Raw genomic sequence first — 17,705 nt, 5'->3', positions numbered from 1 at the left:
GGCTTGGCTTCCACGGGAAGGCGGCGGTGCCATTTTAAATGGCACGGCCGCCTGTTCCAACGCCGGCGCCCATTGCATCCTGGCATTCTGACCAGACTCCCTCCACCACGGGCCCCGGCCGTTGCCGGTGCCGGATTCCGCTCCACCTTCTCGACCACCGCTCGCCGGCCGGGAGGACCCGTTCCCGCAGCCATGAGCGAGATGAAGCAAGGAGGAAACGATGCCGCCGCCCCGCGCTGCCCCCCGCACCCTGGATTCATCCGCGGGCTCTGCTTCCTCTGCGGGGTGAAGGAGGAGAACACGGAAGGAGGTGCTCCCGAGCTCGCCATTGGGGACGAGAACGAGATGATGAAGCAAGGAGGAGGCGAAGGCGCCGCCGCCGCGGCGCGCTGCCCCCCGCACCCGGGGTTCGTCAGCGGGTTCTGCTCCCTGTGCGGGGCGAAGGAGGAGGACGCGGGAGGAAGCGCCTCCAGACACGCTGTTGGGAACGTCCACGGGGACCCCGCGCCGCCGGCTTCGGCGACGACGACCACCGTCCCGCGCGCGTCCGACCTAGCGACCCTCCTGCGCGAGAGGAAGCTGACCCTCATCCTGGACCTGGATCACACGCTGCTCAACTCGACGGGGCTCGACGACTTCTCCCCCTCGGAGGAGCGCAATGGGTTCACGTCGAGCACCAGGGATGACCCCGGCATGGGCCTCTTCCGATTGGACACCTACGGCGTCCCCGTCCTCACCAAGCTCCGGCCGTTCGCGCGAGGCTTCCTGGAGCAGGCGAGCGCCATGTTCGAGATGCACGTGTACACCCTGGCAAGCCGGGCTTACGCGATGGCGGCCGTCAGGCTACTGGACCCGGACGGCGTCTTCTTCGGCGCGAGGATCGTGTCGAGCGCGGAGTCGACCCGGCGGGACATGAAGAGCCTCGACGTCGTCCCCGGCGCCGAGGCCGCCGCGGCGGTGATCCTCGACGATTCGGACTCTGCCTGGCCGGGGCACCAGGAGAACCTGATCCTGATGGACAGGTACCACTACTTCGCCTCTACCTGCAGGGATTTCGGCTACGACATCAGCTCCATGGCGGCGCTGAACCGGGACGAGAGGGAACACGACGGCTCGCTGGCCGTGGTGCTCGGAGTCTTGAAGCGCGTCCACCGGGGCTTCTTCGACTCGTTCCTCGACGGCGACTTCCCGGACGTCAGGGAGGTGATCCGGGAGGTGCGGCGCCAGGTGCTGCTCGGGTGCACGGTGGCGTTCAGCCGGGTGAACTATATGGAGGACTTCGCCGAGGACACCCCCATGTGGACGCTGGCCGAGCGGCTCGGCGCCGTCTGCGAGGTCGACGTCGACGAGACGGTCACCCATGTCGTCGTGGAGGATCCGGGGACCGAGAAGGCACAGTGGGCGCGGGACAACAACAAGTTTCTCGTCAACTCGGAGTGGATCAAGGCGGCGAGCTTCCGGTGGTGCCGGCAGGACGAGCTAGACTTCCCGGTGACCCGTCGAGGTTGAACAAAGTCTTGTGGCTTGCTACTGCGGCAATGGTATAGCTAACCTTTGAGAATTGCATGCTTCAGATCGTTGAGACTGCCTACTAACCTGATTGTTGAGAGCTGTTTGGCGCGTTGATTCACTCGGGCCAAAGTTTAGTTACCGTAGATGTCTCGGTTCAGTTCAGTTTATCAGGTGTTCAGAATCGGGAGCTGAAACTATGAATCTTTTGCTGTTAATGATGCCGTGCAGTGTGCAGTTTCTGTCTGTTAAAATGCAACACAATGAATTGAAGGTTCGGGTATTGCATACTGAGATGATGTCAAGTAGGCACATGTTTTCTAATTTCTTCAGATGACTGCATGTTTTCGTGGACTTCAGAGTTTGGATACCGATATGCTTGAAATAATCGGCTGTTCATCCGTTCATATCTGCATTGACTGCATAATTCAAGTTGCACTACTCGTAGATAGAAACTTGGGAGTATCTTTTCTTCTATAGACCTAGCTTTGGATTTAAGTCACTTTGTATTTGACCCAACTGTTAATAAGTACAGTGAATACGCTTCAACGAGTATCTAATAGGATACTACTATCTTGATTAAAATTTAAATCAAAATCAAGCTCCTTAACAAGATTGACACAAGATAACAAGCCAAAAGCCCAAAAACAAAGTACTAGAGATACAAATCGAACTTCCTATAACTAATATAAAGCTCATCTATGTATTGTCCTAAGAAAACTCTTATTCACTAACTACAGCGACGTAAGGTAGTTCTACCGAGCCCATGTACAGCTCGCCGCCTTCCTTCTCCATCACCTCGGTTGGCCTCACGCTCTTCGGCCCTCTCATCACTTGGATCACTTTCCCATCAGCATTGATCCTCACGGCGAGCAGGTGGCTATCCGGACCAAACGGTAGTTCCATCTTCTCCCGATGTAGCGCCACCCAAAATCCGCCTTTACCATCAGACCTCACGTTGTCGGGATAACCCGGCAGATCGGCGAGCGGCTCTGATGTGCCCATCTTTGTACCCTTGATCCAATACCGCATCAACTTGCATGGCCCAGTAAGTGCGACAACGAGGTGTGTCCGATCAGCACTGATGGCGATGCCATTGGGGTAAGTGATGCCGGACTGCAAAACAGTGACGCGGTTTGTATTCGGGTCATACTTCATGAGACGGCCCGTCGAGTCACCGGTGGCCGTGACTCTCTCGTGCTGGGATCGCGGGTAGTTCATACTACTGTCCGTGAAGAACACTTCTCCGGTGACCTGATCGACATCGACACCGTTGGTGAAGCGGAGCGGCACGCCATCAGCCTTCGTAACCAGTACCGTCGCCTCGCCGCCGCCCGGCCCAACACGCATAAGTCCCTTGTACGCGTCGGCGATGTAGAGGTTACCAGACCCGTAGTGGAAGCGCAGGCCCAACGGGCGGCCGCACTTGCTCTCCGTGACTTCCGCCGGGCGAGTTCTCGACGCGGTGCATGCCTTGGCGTTGTAACCCGGGCTGTACGCGTAGGTCGACCAGCCGCGCGCCGGCCCGTTCCACTTCAAGACGCGGCCGTCGGAGACGCCGCTGTAGGGACCGGCGCCGTCGCCGTCGAACGCGACGCTCTCCGGGCCACGCAGCAGCGATCCGCGGAGCGGCAGGTGCAGGCTCCGGCTGCCGTCGATGGTTCCCGTTTGGGAGATGGGGCGTGCCGCAGCGCACGGCTGGAGCAGTAGCGCCAGGACGGCGAGCAACGAGATCGCCAGCGCCAGAAGCTTCTTTCCCCTGATGATCCCCATGATCGCTGTGCTTACGTGCCCGCTATATACCTCGCGGAGACGCAGCAAGAGTTTGTGGGCTTGGACTTGCGTTGCTTGGCTACGTTTGGTTTGGTTGAGAGAAGTGCAGGGTGCCTCTACCTTTTATGGCGGCCTGCAGGCTGCAACCTGGTTTCCGAGTCGGTGGTCTAGGGCTATAGGCACGCAAAGAACGGGCCTGCCGATGAACGATCGGAGCAGGACATTCCGATTAGGATTAGGCGATCATCTTCTGATTGGAATACGGATTAGACGCTGCAGTGCTCGCCTTTGTGCTTTGGACATGGGCCAAACGGGAGTCCGGACCGGTGACGTCAACCTATCATCACCGGTGGAAATATGAACATTAGTCCCCATTGGTAGGTCTCATATCTCTCGAAAAACCAACCAACCGGAATTAATCATTCGGGACTAGAGGCCGCCATGTATGCGCATGCATGTGGCCCCTTTAGTAACAGGGACTAAAAGGTTCCAAATAAATAAAAAAAACTGCCCCGTCTAAATTATTGCAGATAGGAAATAAGAAAACATTCACTTCAGGAGAAAACAACATGCTAATATAGAGGAAAACAACCTGCTAACACTTCATTTCTGATTTTGTTCCGATCAACTTATATGTACCACCAAACCAATAATTACGAACATATTTCGTAAAACAACTTCTCAAGAGTTTTGTACAAATATGCTAGAACAACTTCTGAATAACATAATTCACCTTCCAGTGATGGAAGAAGTCATGGAACAGAAACTTGTCTGCCCTCCCGTGAAGAGCACCCTGACCTGCGGCAGCAACTCCATCTCCTCCTCGTCCCCACCCGGGGGCCAGAAGAAAGCAGGCTTCTAAAGCGGAGGCTCCGGCGCCTCCACCCTGCCGGACAGCACCTGCACCGCCGCCCTCATGGACAGCCTCTTCCTAGGGTTCGGGTGGCAGCACGCCAGCGCCAGCCTCACCGTGCAGTCCGCCTGCGCCGTGTCCAGCTCACCGCTCAGCGCCGCGTCGGCGGCGGCGCGCACCGCCCTCACCTCATCGTAGAGCCTCTAGGAAGCCGACTGGGGAGGCATCCGCGCCGGCGGCTAGACTGGGGAGGCCCCACGCTGGCGGTTAGGGCCCCGACCAGGGAGGGCCGCGCGCCGGCAGCCAGGCGGCCCAGCCAGGGAGGCCCTGCGCGCCGTGCGGCAGAGAGGCGAGAGGAAGAGAGGGAGGAGAGGAAGCGGTGGAGGGAGAGAGAGAGAGGCCGGTGGTGGGTTGGGAAAGAATAAGGTAGTGGTGGGGGGGAGAGGCCGGTGGGGTGGCGATAAGTTAAGGCCAGTGGGGAGAGATAGTAGATGGGGGGATGAAAAAAGAGTGGATTTAGTCCCTATCGGTGGTTTCGACTGATTCGACTGGGACTAGAGATCACCATTTAGTCCCGGTTGGAACCACCAACCCAGACTAAATCTAAATGCCCCACCAGATTCCCTCGTTGTTCCTATCCATTACAATCGGGACTAAAGGAGGCTCTTTAGTCCTAGTTGATATTACTAACCAAGACTAAAGAGCCCCCATCGAAACTGGTTTTTGGACCCGGGACTAAAACTCCTTTAGTTCCGAATCCAAAAATGACCAGGACTAAAAACGCTGTAGTGTATTGGGCTCAGTTTAAGTACTGGACTTATTAGCAAGACCTTCGTATGCACCTTTCATGTCTATCACTGGTCTATGACTCTATGTTAATGTTAACCTGTGTCCTAATTCCACGGTTCACGTGAAAACGACCTACCAGTTCCTTGTGATTAACAACGGCACCTTCTTTTCTTCTGCCAGGACTCTATGTTAATGTTAACCGTTAATTCAATAAGCCCTAACTAAGTAGTAATAATAAAAGGCTCAAAGGGTTTTGGGATTATGAAGAACTAATCTACTAATTTTTTTACCTTTTTCTGGACTATAGAAGATTAAAACAACAAAGAACTAGAAGTCTCTCACCGATCAACCTTGCTCTGATTATATGAACCCGCTAGGGTTGATTTCCAATCTTTCGATGAGAAAGCGTGGATAACTCGATTGGTGGATGGAGACGACGTTCACAGCCCGACTACAGCCTTCCAAGCTGCATCTTAGCAACCGATACACCACCTCCAATGGTTGCTGCGATCTTGTGGAGCGCGTCACCTAACCACTAGGGCACTCGTCCTCCAAGTAATCGAAGAACTAGCAAAAATAAGTATAACAAGTACTGAATTTACTAGATGAAGATGAAAGTTTCGAACTCAATCTCAATAAGGTGGGGTTCCGAAGATAGGAAGACGGGCGGTTGATCTAGCACGCGCACTTACAAGCAATTAGCGAAAGCTAAACTTAATCTAAACAAAATCCAATCTGTTTGTGGCAACTCTAATCCTTATTAATACCTAGGAGGATGATCGGGGGGGGGGGTGTTGGGGTCGTGCTCCAACCCTAGGACATGTCCCTAATGGACCCAACTTGATACACGGCTCATTGGACCAAAATAAGGCGACACAGCACCTTTGGACAGAAAATCTCTCGGTAGTATTTTGGTGATTGCGGCCGCCTCAGAATAGATATGGATGTGAGTCTAGATCCATATGAAAATAAACTTCATAAGGATTCCAAGGAGTACTTGAACGTCCAAAACTGAGTCCGGATGAGGTCGTGGTGGCCATTGCAAGTTGGGGCAGAGCTGCAGTCCGAATCCAGCGTCAAAACGTGTTGGATTGGATCTCTTTCTTTCCTTGGGACAAAAGTGACGTGATGGCCTGGTGGAGGACAATTGAGAATACTTGAACTTGGCCCCCAATCTATTTCTTTAGTCCTCCATGCCTTCCATATGTGTTTAACACTATTTTTTATCCACGTGTGTATTTCTGAAATTGACAACAAACACGCATCATGGTGCAACATCAATTCCTCAAATGTATCAAATACAATCATGGTAAAGAATTATTTCACCTGTGAATCAAAAGTTACTAATGTGGTTGTATCCGAGCAGATGATGTCCTCATCAGGTTTGGTGGCTTGCGATGGTGGACAAGAACGCTGATCGAGGTTGACTGTAAAAGTAGTATTGCACTTGCAATTGACAAGAACGCTTGAGTTCTCTTCACAGCATACGCCTCGTCACGTAATCGAGTATGACTGTAAAAAGTAGCTCCCTTATGGTTATTTTGAATCTGCATCATTAGCAGAGAAACAATCATTAGTTCCGGTTAGAAAACCTCATATATCTCGATTTTCCCAACCGAAATTAATCATTCGGAACTAAAGATCCTGACTTTCAGTCCCGGGTCTTTCGGGACTAAAGCCAGGAGGCCCCCCACACGCGCACTAGAAATTCCTGGGACTAAAGTGTCGAAGGAAAGCAATACAAACTTCTAGAGCCTTCCCCACAACTTATGGTCCATGATATTTTCCATGAAAGTACTAGATGTTGTTTCCATGAAGAAATTAGAATAATGTAGAATATAGATATTTGTCTAATGAAAACTCTAGAAGGAGACACATGTCATCATCCTATGAACTCTCTTGGCATATAAATAGAGGCCCTCTTCCTTGCCATGCCATTCAACCATGAGCACGGTAGATGAGTGGAGTATGGTAGAAGTAAAGGGTGAATGCTAGGCTAGCCACTAAAGAGAGGGTGTTGTATACTCTTTGTGTAATATTGTTATGTTATAATAAAGTTCTGTTTCTTATAAGTGTTAGTCTCCCAGTTAGATCATATAGTTTCTAAGTACTTGGTGCATAAGTTATGATCCATTGAAGGTTGGCTCTGTTATTCAGGATCACAAGGGTCTGGACTTCATCGTAGGTTGGCTCTGCCACCCGGAAGTTAGCTTCATCTGTTGGTAGGCTCTGCTACCCGAAAGTGAGAAGGCGGCTCTGCCGTCGAAAGGACCCGTTGCACTCAGTAACTAGAAATTAAAAGGGCTGACCGACTCCAGAGTGAGTTGGTGTCCTAGGTGTGGTCTTTAGATTAGTGGGTGCACGATAACGAGAAACAGAGCAAGCGACTCTTCTGAACAATACGGATACATGTGGACATGACAACCCCTTAGAATTTGATCGTGCTAATGGGGTAGTACTGCACTTCTTGTTATGTGGTAATGAAAATAGAGTTCGTAGAAAATATAGTGGCTATGAAGAGGAGAGAGGTTGGTTTCAGTACATGTTCAGAAAAACTGAATCTGTGTACGTATTGATAGCCGTATGCAATTCTGAATTTCATTGTGAAAATTTAGTCTCATGAAAATAAAATCTACAATTGCAAAGTTTGCTACTAACGAGCTGCAATGACTCCTGCTTATACCCAAGCATGCAGTGTATGGCTAACTGTAATCGGACATCAAGTGTGTCGGAGTGCGCTCGGTTCGGTTGCCGCTAAACAGGGTTCTCGTCGTATACCAAATCGCTGAGCCCGACCACGGCACAGCCATGCGTCGCTAGAAGAGCAGCCCGCGTTGCGTTTTGGAGCCAGGTGAACGGCCGGTGCGCGGCCCGAGGCGTGCGCCACCGCCACGCCGAGCAGGGTCACGTCCGCGCCACCGCCACACACCAGGATGGCACCACGGCCGCGGCGTCGACGGCGTCGGGACGTCTCGGCGACGCCTCATCGGCAGCTGCTCAGGCCAGTCGCGATCGCGTGTTCGTCGCACGATCGAGGCGCGCGGCGGCGGCGTCTCAGTGGCAAGTGCCAACACGACCGGGCTCGACGGGGGGCCAATGCAAGCCACCGTGACGGCGTGGTGTGCAAAGCCGGAGTCCGGGAGGAAAGATACGGGGGCAAGTACCAGTCAGGAACGCGGCGTGGCGCGGAGCAGAGGAGGAACCCATGCTCATGGAGCTGCCGCCCAGCTCAGGGGGTGGACGGTATTTCATTTACCGTCCACCCCTTGGTCACCTGATGGCCATCAGATCGGACATGGGCGACCCAGATTAGGCATGATAGCGAGCTGACTCGGCTGTTTTCTGGCTCGGGATCCGGATGGCGCGAGCATGGCGCAGCGGCCAAGTTCCATGGTGAATGCTGACCGCGCTGCTCGATGTCGCGGGCTGGTCCGCGGCCCGGCGGCGTCCACGGACCCGCCGCTGATGGGGAGCGGCCACTTCGCGGCGGAAGGGTTCCGCAAGGCGGCGTTCGTGGAGAACATCAATGTCGTGGACGAGGTTCGTCGTCCCGAACGCCGGCAAGGCCCGTCTGATCACCACCAGGCCGCAGTGCTACACCGTCGATGGGTTCGGCGTTGGCAACACCGGCATGAACACCTATTACGGCGGGCCAGGCCATTTCCGCGACTGAATCGAGTAAAGGTTTGATAAATTTGATTGATGGTTCAATAATTTGAAGAAACAACCATAGATCGAAAAGGTAAGTTTTATCTCGTTTCAGGCGTGATCAGAGTGAAATTTCTCGCGGGATGCGTAATGGACTACAATACAATACAGGCATCGAGAGAAGCGATCCGTGCGCACGGCACGGGCGTGCGAGATGGGGCGGGTTCTTCTTGTCCTCGTTCTACCTGAGCCTCGACTCGTCGGTGAAGCGGGTGGCGAGCTTGGCGGTGTCGCGCCACCGGGACGCCTCGCGCTCCGTCTCCCGCAGCTTCCGCCGCGCGCGCTCCAGCGCCGACTCCAGCTCCGCGATCCGCGCCTCGTGTCGCGATTGCAGGAGCGCGTGCAGCCTCCGCTCCAGCTCGCGTGCCGACACGCCGCCGTGAGGCGGGCTCTTCCCGTTGCTCTCAGCGTCGAGCTCGTCCTCCTCCTCGTTGTCGTTGTCTTGGTTCCCGTCGCTGTCGCTGTCCGTTGCTCCGTCGTCATCGACACCGTCGTCGTCAGAGCCGGAGCAGATCGCCGAGTGGCTCCTCGAAGAGGCACTGCTCTTGGCCTCCGTCTGCCATTACGATGATCGACCAGAATTCAGAACAGAGCATTGAACTGAATGAGCACAGTTCTAACTGCGCCGTCGGCAGTAATAGTACCTCGAGTTCACGATCACGCCAAGGACTCGCGTGCTCCTCATCGCTCGATGCTTGCTGCAAGCGCGACAGCTCCGCCTCAAGCTCGGCTTCCATCCGGTCCATGTCACGGTGCCCCGCGTTTTCGCTCGTCCCGCGGCTCGCCGGCGCGGACTGGGGCACGGCGCCCTCATCGTCGCCGGCGCGGACGAAGGGCCCCTTGACGACACTGGCGCCGTCGGTGTGGCCTTCGGACCCGCTGGGGCGGCCGTTGCAGCTCCGCACGTCGGCCCTGACGTCCAGCATCAGCCGCTCCATCTGGGCGCGCAGCTCGGCCATCCTGCTCAGCTCCGCGGCGCTCTTGGAGAGCAGCAGGACCAGGCTCGCGCCCAGACCCAGGCTCGCCGGCAGCGCGTCCTCCGCCGCCGTGGCCTTCTTCCCTGCACGCCATGAGCGCCGTCGTCACCACTTGGTCATGGAACGTTGACGACACGAATGAGCAATGCCAGCAGCACCGATCGCCATGGACACGAGCACGTACCAGCAAGAGAACTCCTAGGCGACTCGCGAAGCGCCAGTTGGTCTCCCACCACCTTGGGCGCGGCCGTCTCCCTTAAATGTTCCTCATTCGCGGTGGCGTGGGCGTCCTCCTTGGCCGCCGCGACGCTGGAGCAGTAGCGTGGGAAGAGGCGCAGGCGGCACCCGAACCCGCCGCCGCCGCGACGGCCCCTGTGGAGGATGCGCGACAGCAGCGAGCGCGGCGAGGAGCAATCGCGGCCGCGGGGCGGGCCAGCGGCGGAGGCCCTGGTGAGGAGCGTCCCGACTGTGGGAGGCGACGAGGGCGAGAAGCGCGCCGGCGCGGTGCTCTCCTCCACCGCCATTGCCATTGGTTATCGCTTTGACGATTTGGGAAATAATAGTGTTCTTGGAGGATCCGATGGGCCTGGGATTCAGGATTCGTTCGAGGCGCGTGTATTTATAGTGGGCGGCAACCATGGAGGAGAGGAGTTTATGCTGGGCGGAATGGCCAGGCCTTTGACGCCCGTGGAATTCAAACAGTCGTCGAGCCATTTGCGGGCGTGTTAATGAGGTGATGGATGGTAGGTTTTCCGTATAAATTGGGTGTAGCATAGTAGGAGGAGGAGTATCAGTGTTCATTTACAGCGCGCCACCAGCTGGCGTCGACGACGTCGCCGCCGGGGTCCTTCGAATTCCCAATCCCACTGGCTCCGGCAATCCGATCGGCGTCGCCGTGCATGTCGGTGCTGGACGCCTCCTTCCTTCAGGGGTTTGAATTGCCGCTTTGGCAAACTACGCTGTAATGGTAGGTAACCATACACCAATTTTTTTCCAACTAGGAACTCTATTTTTTTCCCTACTTACCTACTCCTACAAAGTGCAAGTGCAATTGTAAACATAATTGCACGGTGCATGCAAACCAGGGTGTGCTGAGAATTTGAGATGCGAGGCGAGAGAGCAGGGACGGGGAGGGAATGATGGAGGAGTTGCGCAAGATCTGATGGCGGGGACGGGAGGCCGGCACGGTGGTTGTTGGGTGCGCGCGCTCTTGCTCCAACCGACGGTCAGAGGGAACGCGTGAGCCACCTTAAATTGGTCGTCCGTCCTCGCGCCTTGTTCGTCCGTCCTGCGAGTGAGAGGCCCCAGTGATCTCCATCCGATAACCGGCGGGACGGGAGCCTCGTCGCCTCGTCCTCATGCCAATTGCCAACCGGAATCATGTACGGACGCGCCCCACAACTCATTTACAAATCTCAGCTAACCTCTCGTATCCAAATGGAGACTCTTTGAAATTTCCAATCCGTTTGGCTCGTATATGCAATGCGTCTGAATGTTATAGATGTGGAACATCAGTACGAACACAAGAGCAAAAAGGCTGTCCACGCATGTCGTATTACATGGCGCAAAAACAGGTTTATACTTTATAGAGACGAAAGCACATAAAGCTGTCAGAATTGAAACATAACAGATTGAGTTGTCATTTCATTTCTCCACTAATTAATCGACAGCAAAAACGAGCATAAGGTCCATTGATATGCCCAAACTCTACACAACAGTAACACACACAGAAAATCTAACAAAGAGGAAAACCCATTTCAAAATTGAAGGACACATCAGGGATGTGCTTCTACAATGTCTCATATCCTTAGAGGCTGGTGCCCAGACCTGGCCTGGTCAGTTTGTATTCTCCTCCGCTGCCGTGATCTGATGTTTTCCATCTCTTGGAAAGGGTTCGGCCCACTGAAACCTTGCTTTGATTTCCTCACCTTCTTCCTCCTTCCACGGTCATATTCCTCGTCCCTAGGAATGAGATGGCATGAATGTTTCAAAGAAAAAGTTGTATAATTATTAAAAAAACTACAATAAAGCATTCGATCCTTAAAGAATAAAGAAACTATAATAGGGGAACATAAAAATATCCAACATAATACAGGGTTTATAACCATTCATATCAGGAAGTAGCTGCTTTGGAAAGCAGAACCAAGCTACATATTCTGAAAATTTTAAACTACTCAAGTTAGAGCAAGGAGCCAGCCTGCTCCAGCTGGTAGTCGAGATAAAAGTGTCCAGAGCCAGTCTCGTCAATGTTAGCCCAAGGCAAGAGGACTCATGCATCATGGTCAAAATGAAATAAATAGTGTGACTTATTGGCAATGGGTAGAACATTTAACTTACCGTTCATCTAAAACATAGCCAATGCTGGTGGAACTCGAATGTTGCATTTCTGCCGCTTTAGTATTTGGCATGTCATCATCATCCCATTGTGGAACTGCAAGAAGAAAATGATAAGATACATTGTTGATGGTAGGATAAGGGAAGCAAAGAAAAGATATGCATGCACATTTCTGTGAGGCTGCACATGCATTTCGTCAGGGAAGAGTTGCACACTAACCTCTTAAACCCCTCGTGAGGAGATTAAAATGCCAGGAGCCTTTCTCATCTGTAACCCCACATTTTCCTGAATCAGGATTTAACACAGAGCTCGGGCATGAGCTTGCTGCTAGCTCAGCAGCAGCAAGAGTTGCATCCTTGCTGACCTTCTTGTCCAGGGTAAGTTCAGCAGCACAGGAATTTCCAAGATTTTGTTTCTTATTATACATCTGGACAGCATCTTCAGAACTTGCAGAGTTACGGGAGCGTTTTTGTCTATGGGATTTTCGCGACATGCCACTAGTAAGCACAGTTTCTGATGTTGATGTCTGCCGATCATCACCAGTACTTTCAGCGTTTGCATCAGATGTCAATCGCCTTCTAGTTCTCTTGTGTTTCCTTTTCTTGCATGGTTTCAGTGACGCCAACAACAGTTGTTTGGACCCAAAATAAAAGTTGACAGCTGGATGACTCACATGCTTCTTTGACTTGATTTTAATGATTTTATGTAGATTGCCATGACATGGATCCTTGTCTACCACCTGGACAGAATTTTCAGAGCACATCATCTGCGCACAATCCTCAGAACTAGCCACATGTGCAGAGTCTTCAGAACCGATTTTCTTCTCGCAGTTGACATGTCCAGTATCTAGCGAGTTATTCTTCTTAAAGGTCTGCAAGTAGTTAATAAAATAAAGCACATAATAGTATCAATGAAAAGCTCTCGTTTTTTTTACCATGAAATAGAGCAGCAGTGAATGCATGGCATAACTATTGTTATATGGGCAACAGCATGCACAGTTGCACACTGCTCCATATAAACAACCCAAAATAAAAGACAGGAAACCAGTGGTTCCATACCTGGTCATCTGCATCTGCCATATGGCCAGTTTCCATAACAGAGACTTCCTTCGCCAGAGACTGCCCATCCCCCAGTGAATTGTTCCGCACAGCAGTCTGCAGAAGCAAGATATAAAAAATGAAACTTTGTGTTCAGTAGATTGGATTTAGATGTGCAAGCATTGAACATTGGACCATAACATTGCATGGAGAAAGAGAGTAATGGCAGGACTTGTAAGGTTTACCTGCTCCTCTACTTTTACTTTATCATCAATGCTTTTCACAGAAAGCTCCTTCACCACAATTAGACCATCATGTTGCTTAACAGGCTCTGTCCCTTTAGCTTCATTACCACTGGTTGAATCTTCATTGCCGGTTAGTGTTCCATTAGAAACAGCGGTATCCTACCGTATTCGCAAGAGAAAGCAATAGAGTAAATATAAAATATTGAAAACTCAAAATTGTAAAAAAAAAAGCCAAAAAAGCAGCACACACGGAAGCATCACAGGGTACCTCAGTTGGGATGAATGGTGCAATAGTTGTTGCATCGCTATCAGGAGTTGGTTTGCAAAACACTTCTGTTTGAGGTTCAATGGCCTGCTCGTTTGCCCCCAATAACCCATCTGCACCATTGCATAATTGAAAAGCAGAAGCAGGGATGCCTTTGCCTGAATCAGTGAGTGCACCATCAGATTCTAGTTGCAATTCTTGCAATGGCTTCTCATATGCCTTCTGATCAGAGTTTGCATCACAGAGAACACAAGCATCAGGCTGTGCTGTAAACGTTGTCTCCCTTTGACTAGCTGGTGCAGTTTGTTCTGTTTTGGTGGATGTAGCAGTACCATCAAGATGTGAGCATGTGGCTTTCTGTACTGGCTCATTGTTTTGGGATGTTGAAGCTTTAGTAACTTCAGTGCTTCCATGTTCATTTGAACACTGGTCCTGCGAAGTGGCACTAATATTGCTGGGCTGACCATCATCTGGGTTCAGCTTCTGTGACTTCATATCAAGAATAAAAACATCAGGCTGTCCTGGAGACATTGTCTCCCTCTGAACACTCAGTGCTATTTGCTCTGCTTTGGTGGACAAGGTATCAACACCATCTGGGAGTGTATGTGGGGCTTTCTGTACTGATACATTGTTTTGGGATGTTGAAGCATTAATAACTTCAATGCTGCTATGCTCATTTGAACACTGGTCTTGTGAAGTGGCACTAATATCACTGGGCTGACCCTTATCTGGGTCATGCTTCTGCAACTTTATATCTTCTTTGGCAATTGTAGAAAAATCCAATGTTTTTTCCACTAGACCATTCCGAATGGCACCGTTCATACATGTAATCTTCTCGGATATTATTTTCTTTTCTGACAAACTGGCATCACCATTATCTTTTTGAATTACAGCGCTCCTTACTTTGTCACGAACATAAAATAACATGTATGCTTTCTGCCTTAGTACATCTGCCTCACGGACTTGGCGGACCTAGAGATATACACAAATAATCAGCAGAACGGACAAAGAGCTTAAAGTAAAGAAAAATCGAATAAAGTATGCACCTGAGATAACTTAAGCACACCAATAATTATCATTGGGAACAACCACAGTGCTAACCTGAGAAAAAATATCACCAACACTCCCTCTTTGCCCATACAGATACTTCCCTGCTAAATCCACCCACTGTCCCACACACAATCCAAAATTCTTCAAACAGCAGGCCCTTATACAAGATAGAGCAACTAAACTAGCTCTCTGGCGTGTATGGCAAAATACGCAAGATGCATACACTAAGCAATGATGAGGCAAAACCATTGGACACGAACACAGCATGGAACTACAATATGGATAGGTTAAATTATAATCAGGCAAGTTCTAGCGAGCAGGGACCCTAAACATTGCATAGACATAAGAAATCTGAAGTATATAAACTCCATGTGGCATATTTTGGCCATTTCTTTAACTGACAGGACAAATATTGTCAACGGAAATATGCACAGGACGAATAAAGATGGATTTGGGGGGAAAGGAAGAAAACAAATGCATGAGGTGCCACTGGTAAAAACAGTATAAAAACCCACAGCATGGATCAACACCAAGTCAAATATGTTAAATCTGGAAGGATCAGAATTCCAACCTCGTTATCATCAAGATTGTGCCATAACCCACTGGATGTCCGAACGAAGCAATAATAGTGACCCGACTGTGTGTTCCAACCAGCATGAACCAAAACACCATAGAGGCTATATTTCAAATCCATACCCTACACATAAAGAGTGTGAGCAATACAAAAACTCAGTAACACATATACAAAACTATACTATGAAAAGCAACTACACTAGTACTTTCCAAAATAGTAACTTACTTCTGAATTGCTGACAAATGGCTTCAAGTTTAAAGTTGTTTGAAAATCCACCTTTTTGTCAATCTTTTGAAGAGGGTTGAAAGGACTAAAGCGCTTCAGGTGAATCGTCAACACAGAAGGAGCTTTATCAATAAGAAACCTTTTCTTTGCCGCAACTTTCTGCTTGCACTGCTGGCAGTTGTAGTGCTTTTCCCCACCATCTAATAGCTCCTCCTCGGTAAAATTGTAAAGTGCTTTCATCAATGTGGCAGCATTGCCAATTTCAAGGCTGAGATCCAGGAAAGGATCAAATTTGTTCGAACAGTGTGAGCACTTTGTACATCTCACCTGCAACGTGTATATATATACATCAGACAGTGTTTATATGAGGAATATAGCTTCATTTGATATTACTCGTATGAAGGCAATTATGCAATTGGCACAATATACCTGACTTCTTAAGCGGCCACCAAATATTCTGTGAACTAGACTCCTCTCATAGGCACTTGGAGACTCACTTGATATACCAGATGGTAAGCAGGATTTGTGCATTGACTCAAGCAAGCTAACCATTAGCTCATGAGCATCTTCCTGCCTAGTGTTACGAAAACTACGAGAAATGCCTGCCTTGCAGTTAAGGACTGCACCATCTACGTTTGAATGAATGTAGATAAGTTTTCATACTTTTAAATTTAAAAGAGAAAAAAAAGAAACTGCTCAATTAGATTATAGCAAATGAAAGGATACATCTTAAGTTCTTGACAAACAGCAGTGGTGTCAGAATTTTCCCAGTTGACCGTAAAGCAGACGTAACATGATCTTGGAGGGCACACAATGCACAGAATCCAGCAGCCCGACCTGTAAAAAGTCATAAAAATGAATTAAAACGAATCACAGAAACAACATTTGCACCCTACAGAAAGTCTAGCAGTTGCCAGTGCCAAAAGTAAAGCCCAAGAGGGGCAAACTGCCTATATACCACTGGTGTATACAGCTCTGATAAATAAGGAGGCAGTACAGAATAGATGATATATTGATCATCAACAGGTCATCATATATACTAGGTAACAACCAAATAAGGGACAATATATACTAGGTAACAACCAAATAAGGGACAATATATATTTTGTCTGAAAACACAGAATGCTCAAAAGCAACAACAATGGCTGTTTTAATTTGGACTTCTGTAGACAACACCATGTGTACATGCAGATTGTCTTTTTAGATAAAGGTATTAGCTCTGTTCAATTCCTCTGCATGAGTTGTGAACCCAACATCAGCATGCAGACTGTCTATGGGCTGGTTGCAAGTGGCAGCAAACTTACATGAGGAATTGTGCTTGCTGCTCTGCAGGTAGGCCACGAATGGCTCGGTGTACGTCAAGCATTGCAGAACCGAGTTGAGGTAGCATGTATTGCCGAGATTGTGCAAGCCAGCACCCTGCGTTGCATACACCAGCCCAACTCAGTGAATTCACTTGCATGACGTTGAATCGAATGGCCGTAGCCCAAACAGTAGCGACAAAAGAGAGCCGAGTTTCAAAAGCAAAAGGAGGTCCAAAAAATTTTGGCAGCAAATCGTCATCCCCAAGGGCCGAGGCAACGTTCAAGAAACTTCAGCTTTCTGAACAACAAAGGAAAACTTGCAGAATGAAATGAGGATTCATCAACCAACTAAAACCCTCCACTCCAGAATGCAGCTCCACTGGCGAACGCAAACTAACTGCGAGATCGCAACAAAAATCACGAATTGCACACTCACGATTCTCCGCAGGTAGACCCTCGCGGCGCTGAGCTCCGGATCGAACCCGCTCCCGCTACTCTCCCCAGTCTCGAACCTCCTGCCCTCGCGCCCGCTCCGCGCCGCCGCCGCCACGCGCTTATCAGCGCCCGCGAATAGACTCGTCTCCATTCGAAATCCTCCCGGCACGGCCACAACCGCCGCCGCCGGAGGAGGAGGAGGAGGAGGCTTAGTGGCGGCGTGGAACTCTATCCTCCTGTGCAGCAGCCCCTCCGGCGCCGCCGCCTCCCCCATTCTCCTAGGGTTCGCGCGCGACTGGCGGCGCGGGAGCAGATCGGGCGGTTCCGAGCAGATATTTCCGCTAATTTTGGGCTAATTTCTGGAGTTAAATCCTGCGGTTTTGCAATGGATTTTGGGGCCGGGGTGATTGATTTTGGGGCCGAGCCGATTTGGGGGCGCGAGAGGAAGAGGACGAGGTGGGAGGTGGGGTTTAGTCGAGGTGCTCTTGACAGATGGACGGCTGCGATTAGGCGAGTGGGGGTTATGGGCCCATCTGGGGCGTTGGTAGTGGGGCCGGGGTGGTTTTGGACGCTAGGTGCTGCGGCGGCGGCGGAATGAGGCGTGGAGTCGAAGCCGAAGCCTTGGC

The 17,705-nt window shown here is 50.7% G+C and overlaps 4 protein-coding genes across 5 annotated transcripts; 1 reads left to right on the top strand and 3 right to left on the bottom strand.

Moving 5' to 3' along the window:
- Positions 1-85: 85 nt before the first annotated feature.
- Positions 86-1,837, top strand: LOC117841379 (RNA polymerase II C-terminal domain phosphatase-like 4). The gene has a single exon (XM_034721731.2). It carries the CDS (start codon positions 193-195, stop codon positions 1,507-1,509), a length of 1,317 nt encoding a protein of 438 aa, XP_034577622.1. The 5' UTR covers positions 86-192; the 3' UTR covers positions 1,510-1,837.
- A 395-nt stretch (positions 1,838-2,232) lies between these two features.
- LOC117856817 (protein STRICTOSIDINE SYNTHASE-LIKE 10) lies at positions 2,233-3,298 on the bottom strand. The gene has a single exon (XM_034739238.2). It carries the CDS (start codon positions 3,280-3,282, stop codon positions 2,233-2,235), a length of 1,050 nt encoding a protein of 349 aa, XP_034595129.1. The 5' UTR covers positions 3,283-3,298.
- Positions 3,299-8,667: 5,369 nt separating this feature from the next.
- On the bottom strand, positions 8,668-10,594 carry LOC117863009 (uncharacterized). Its single transcript, XM_034746580.2, has 3 exons — positions 9,794-10,594; positions 9,277-9,692; positions 8,668-9,188 (listed from the first exon to the last, which is right to left on the bottom strand). Exons 1-3 carry the CDS (start codon positions 10,137-10,139, stop codon positions 8,814-8,816), a joined length of 1,137 nt encoding a protein of 378 aa, XP_034602471.1. The 5' UTR covers positions 10,140-10,594; the 3' UTR covers positions 8,668-8,813.
- Positions 10,595-11,225: 631 nt separating this feature from the next.
- On the bottom strand, positions 11,226-17,528 carry LOC117841377 (uncharacterized). 2 transcript variants are annotated; one of them, XM_034721727.2, is made up of 12 exons: positions 17,081-17,528; positions 16,645-16,759; positions 16,067-16,177; positions 15,770-15,969; positions 15,341-15,667; positions 15,113-15,238; positions 13,495-14,463; positions 13,227-13,385; positions 13,003-13,098; positions 12,164-12,815; positions 11,947-12,040; positions 11,226-11,571 (listed from the first exon to the last, which is right to left on the bottom strand). In XM_034721727.2, the coding sequence occupies exons 1-12, from the start codon at positions 17,351-17,353 to the stop codon at positions 11,409-11,411; spliced, it is 3,285 nt and encodes a 1,094-aa protein (XP_034577618.1). In that variant the 5' UTR covers positions 17,354-17,528; the 3' UTR covers positions 11,226-11,408. The 2 variants fall into 2 exon arrangements, with proteins under 2 accessions (XP_034577618.1, XP_034577619.1); XM_034721728.2 differs by having other exon boundaries at positions 15,770-15,942.
- Between the last annotated feature and the right edge of the window lie 177 nt (positions 17,529-17,705).

This window comes from Setaria viridis, chromosome 1 (genome assembly GCF_005286985.2).
Source record: "Setaria viridis chromosome 1, Setaria_viridis_v4.0, whole genome shotgun sequence".
Taxonomy (NCBI): domain Eukaryota; kingdom Viridiplantae; phylum Streptophyta; class Magnoliopsida; order Poales; family Poaceae; genus Setaria; species Setaria viridis.
Note: the sequence above shows the minus strand (reverse complement) of the source record. Positions and strands in the feature narration are given on the sequence as shown.

Excerpts from the sequence above, each read along its gene's own strand:
- LOC117841379 (XM_034721731.2), top strand. The coding sequence starts at position 193 with ATGAGCGAGATGAAGCAAGGAGGAAACGATGCCGCCGCCCCGCGCTGC.
- LOC117856817 (XM_034739238.2), bottom strand. The coding sequence starts at position 3,282 with ATGGGGATCATCAGGGGAAAGAAGCTTCTGGCGCTGGCGATCTCGTTG.
- LOC117863009 (XM_034746580.2), bottom strand. The coding sequence starts at position 10,139 with ATGGCAATGGCGGTGGAGGAGAGCACCGCGCCGGCGCGCTTCTCGCCC. Across the intron at positions 9,693-9,793 it reads GCCTAGGAGTTCTCTTGCTG|GGAAGAAGGCCACGGCGGCG; the intron begins GTACGTGCTCGT and ends CATGGCGTGCAG. Across the intron at positions 9,189-9,276 it reads GGCGTGATCGTGAACTCGAG|ACGGAGGCCAAGAGCAGTGC; the intron begins GTACTATTACTG and ends TCGTAATGGCAG.
- LOC117841377 (XM_034721727.2), bottom strand. The coding sequence starts at position 17,353 with ATGGGGGAGGCGGCGGCGCCGGAGGGGCTGCTGCACAGGAGGATAGAG. Across the intron at positions 15,970-16,066 it reads GTTTGTCAAGAACTTAAGAT|ATGGTGCAGTCCTTAACTGC; the intron begins GTATCCTTTCAT and ends ATTCAAACGTAG. Across the intron at positions 11,572-11,946 it reads GGCTATGTTTTAGATGAACG|GGACGAGGAATATGACCGTG; the intron begins GTAAGTTAAATG and ends TCTCATTCCTAG.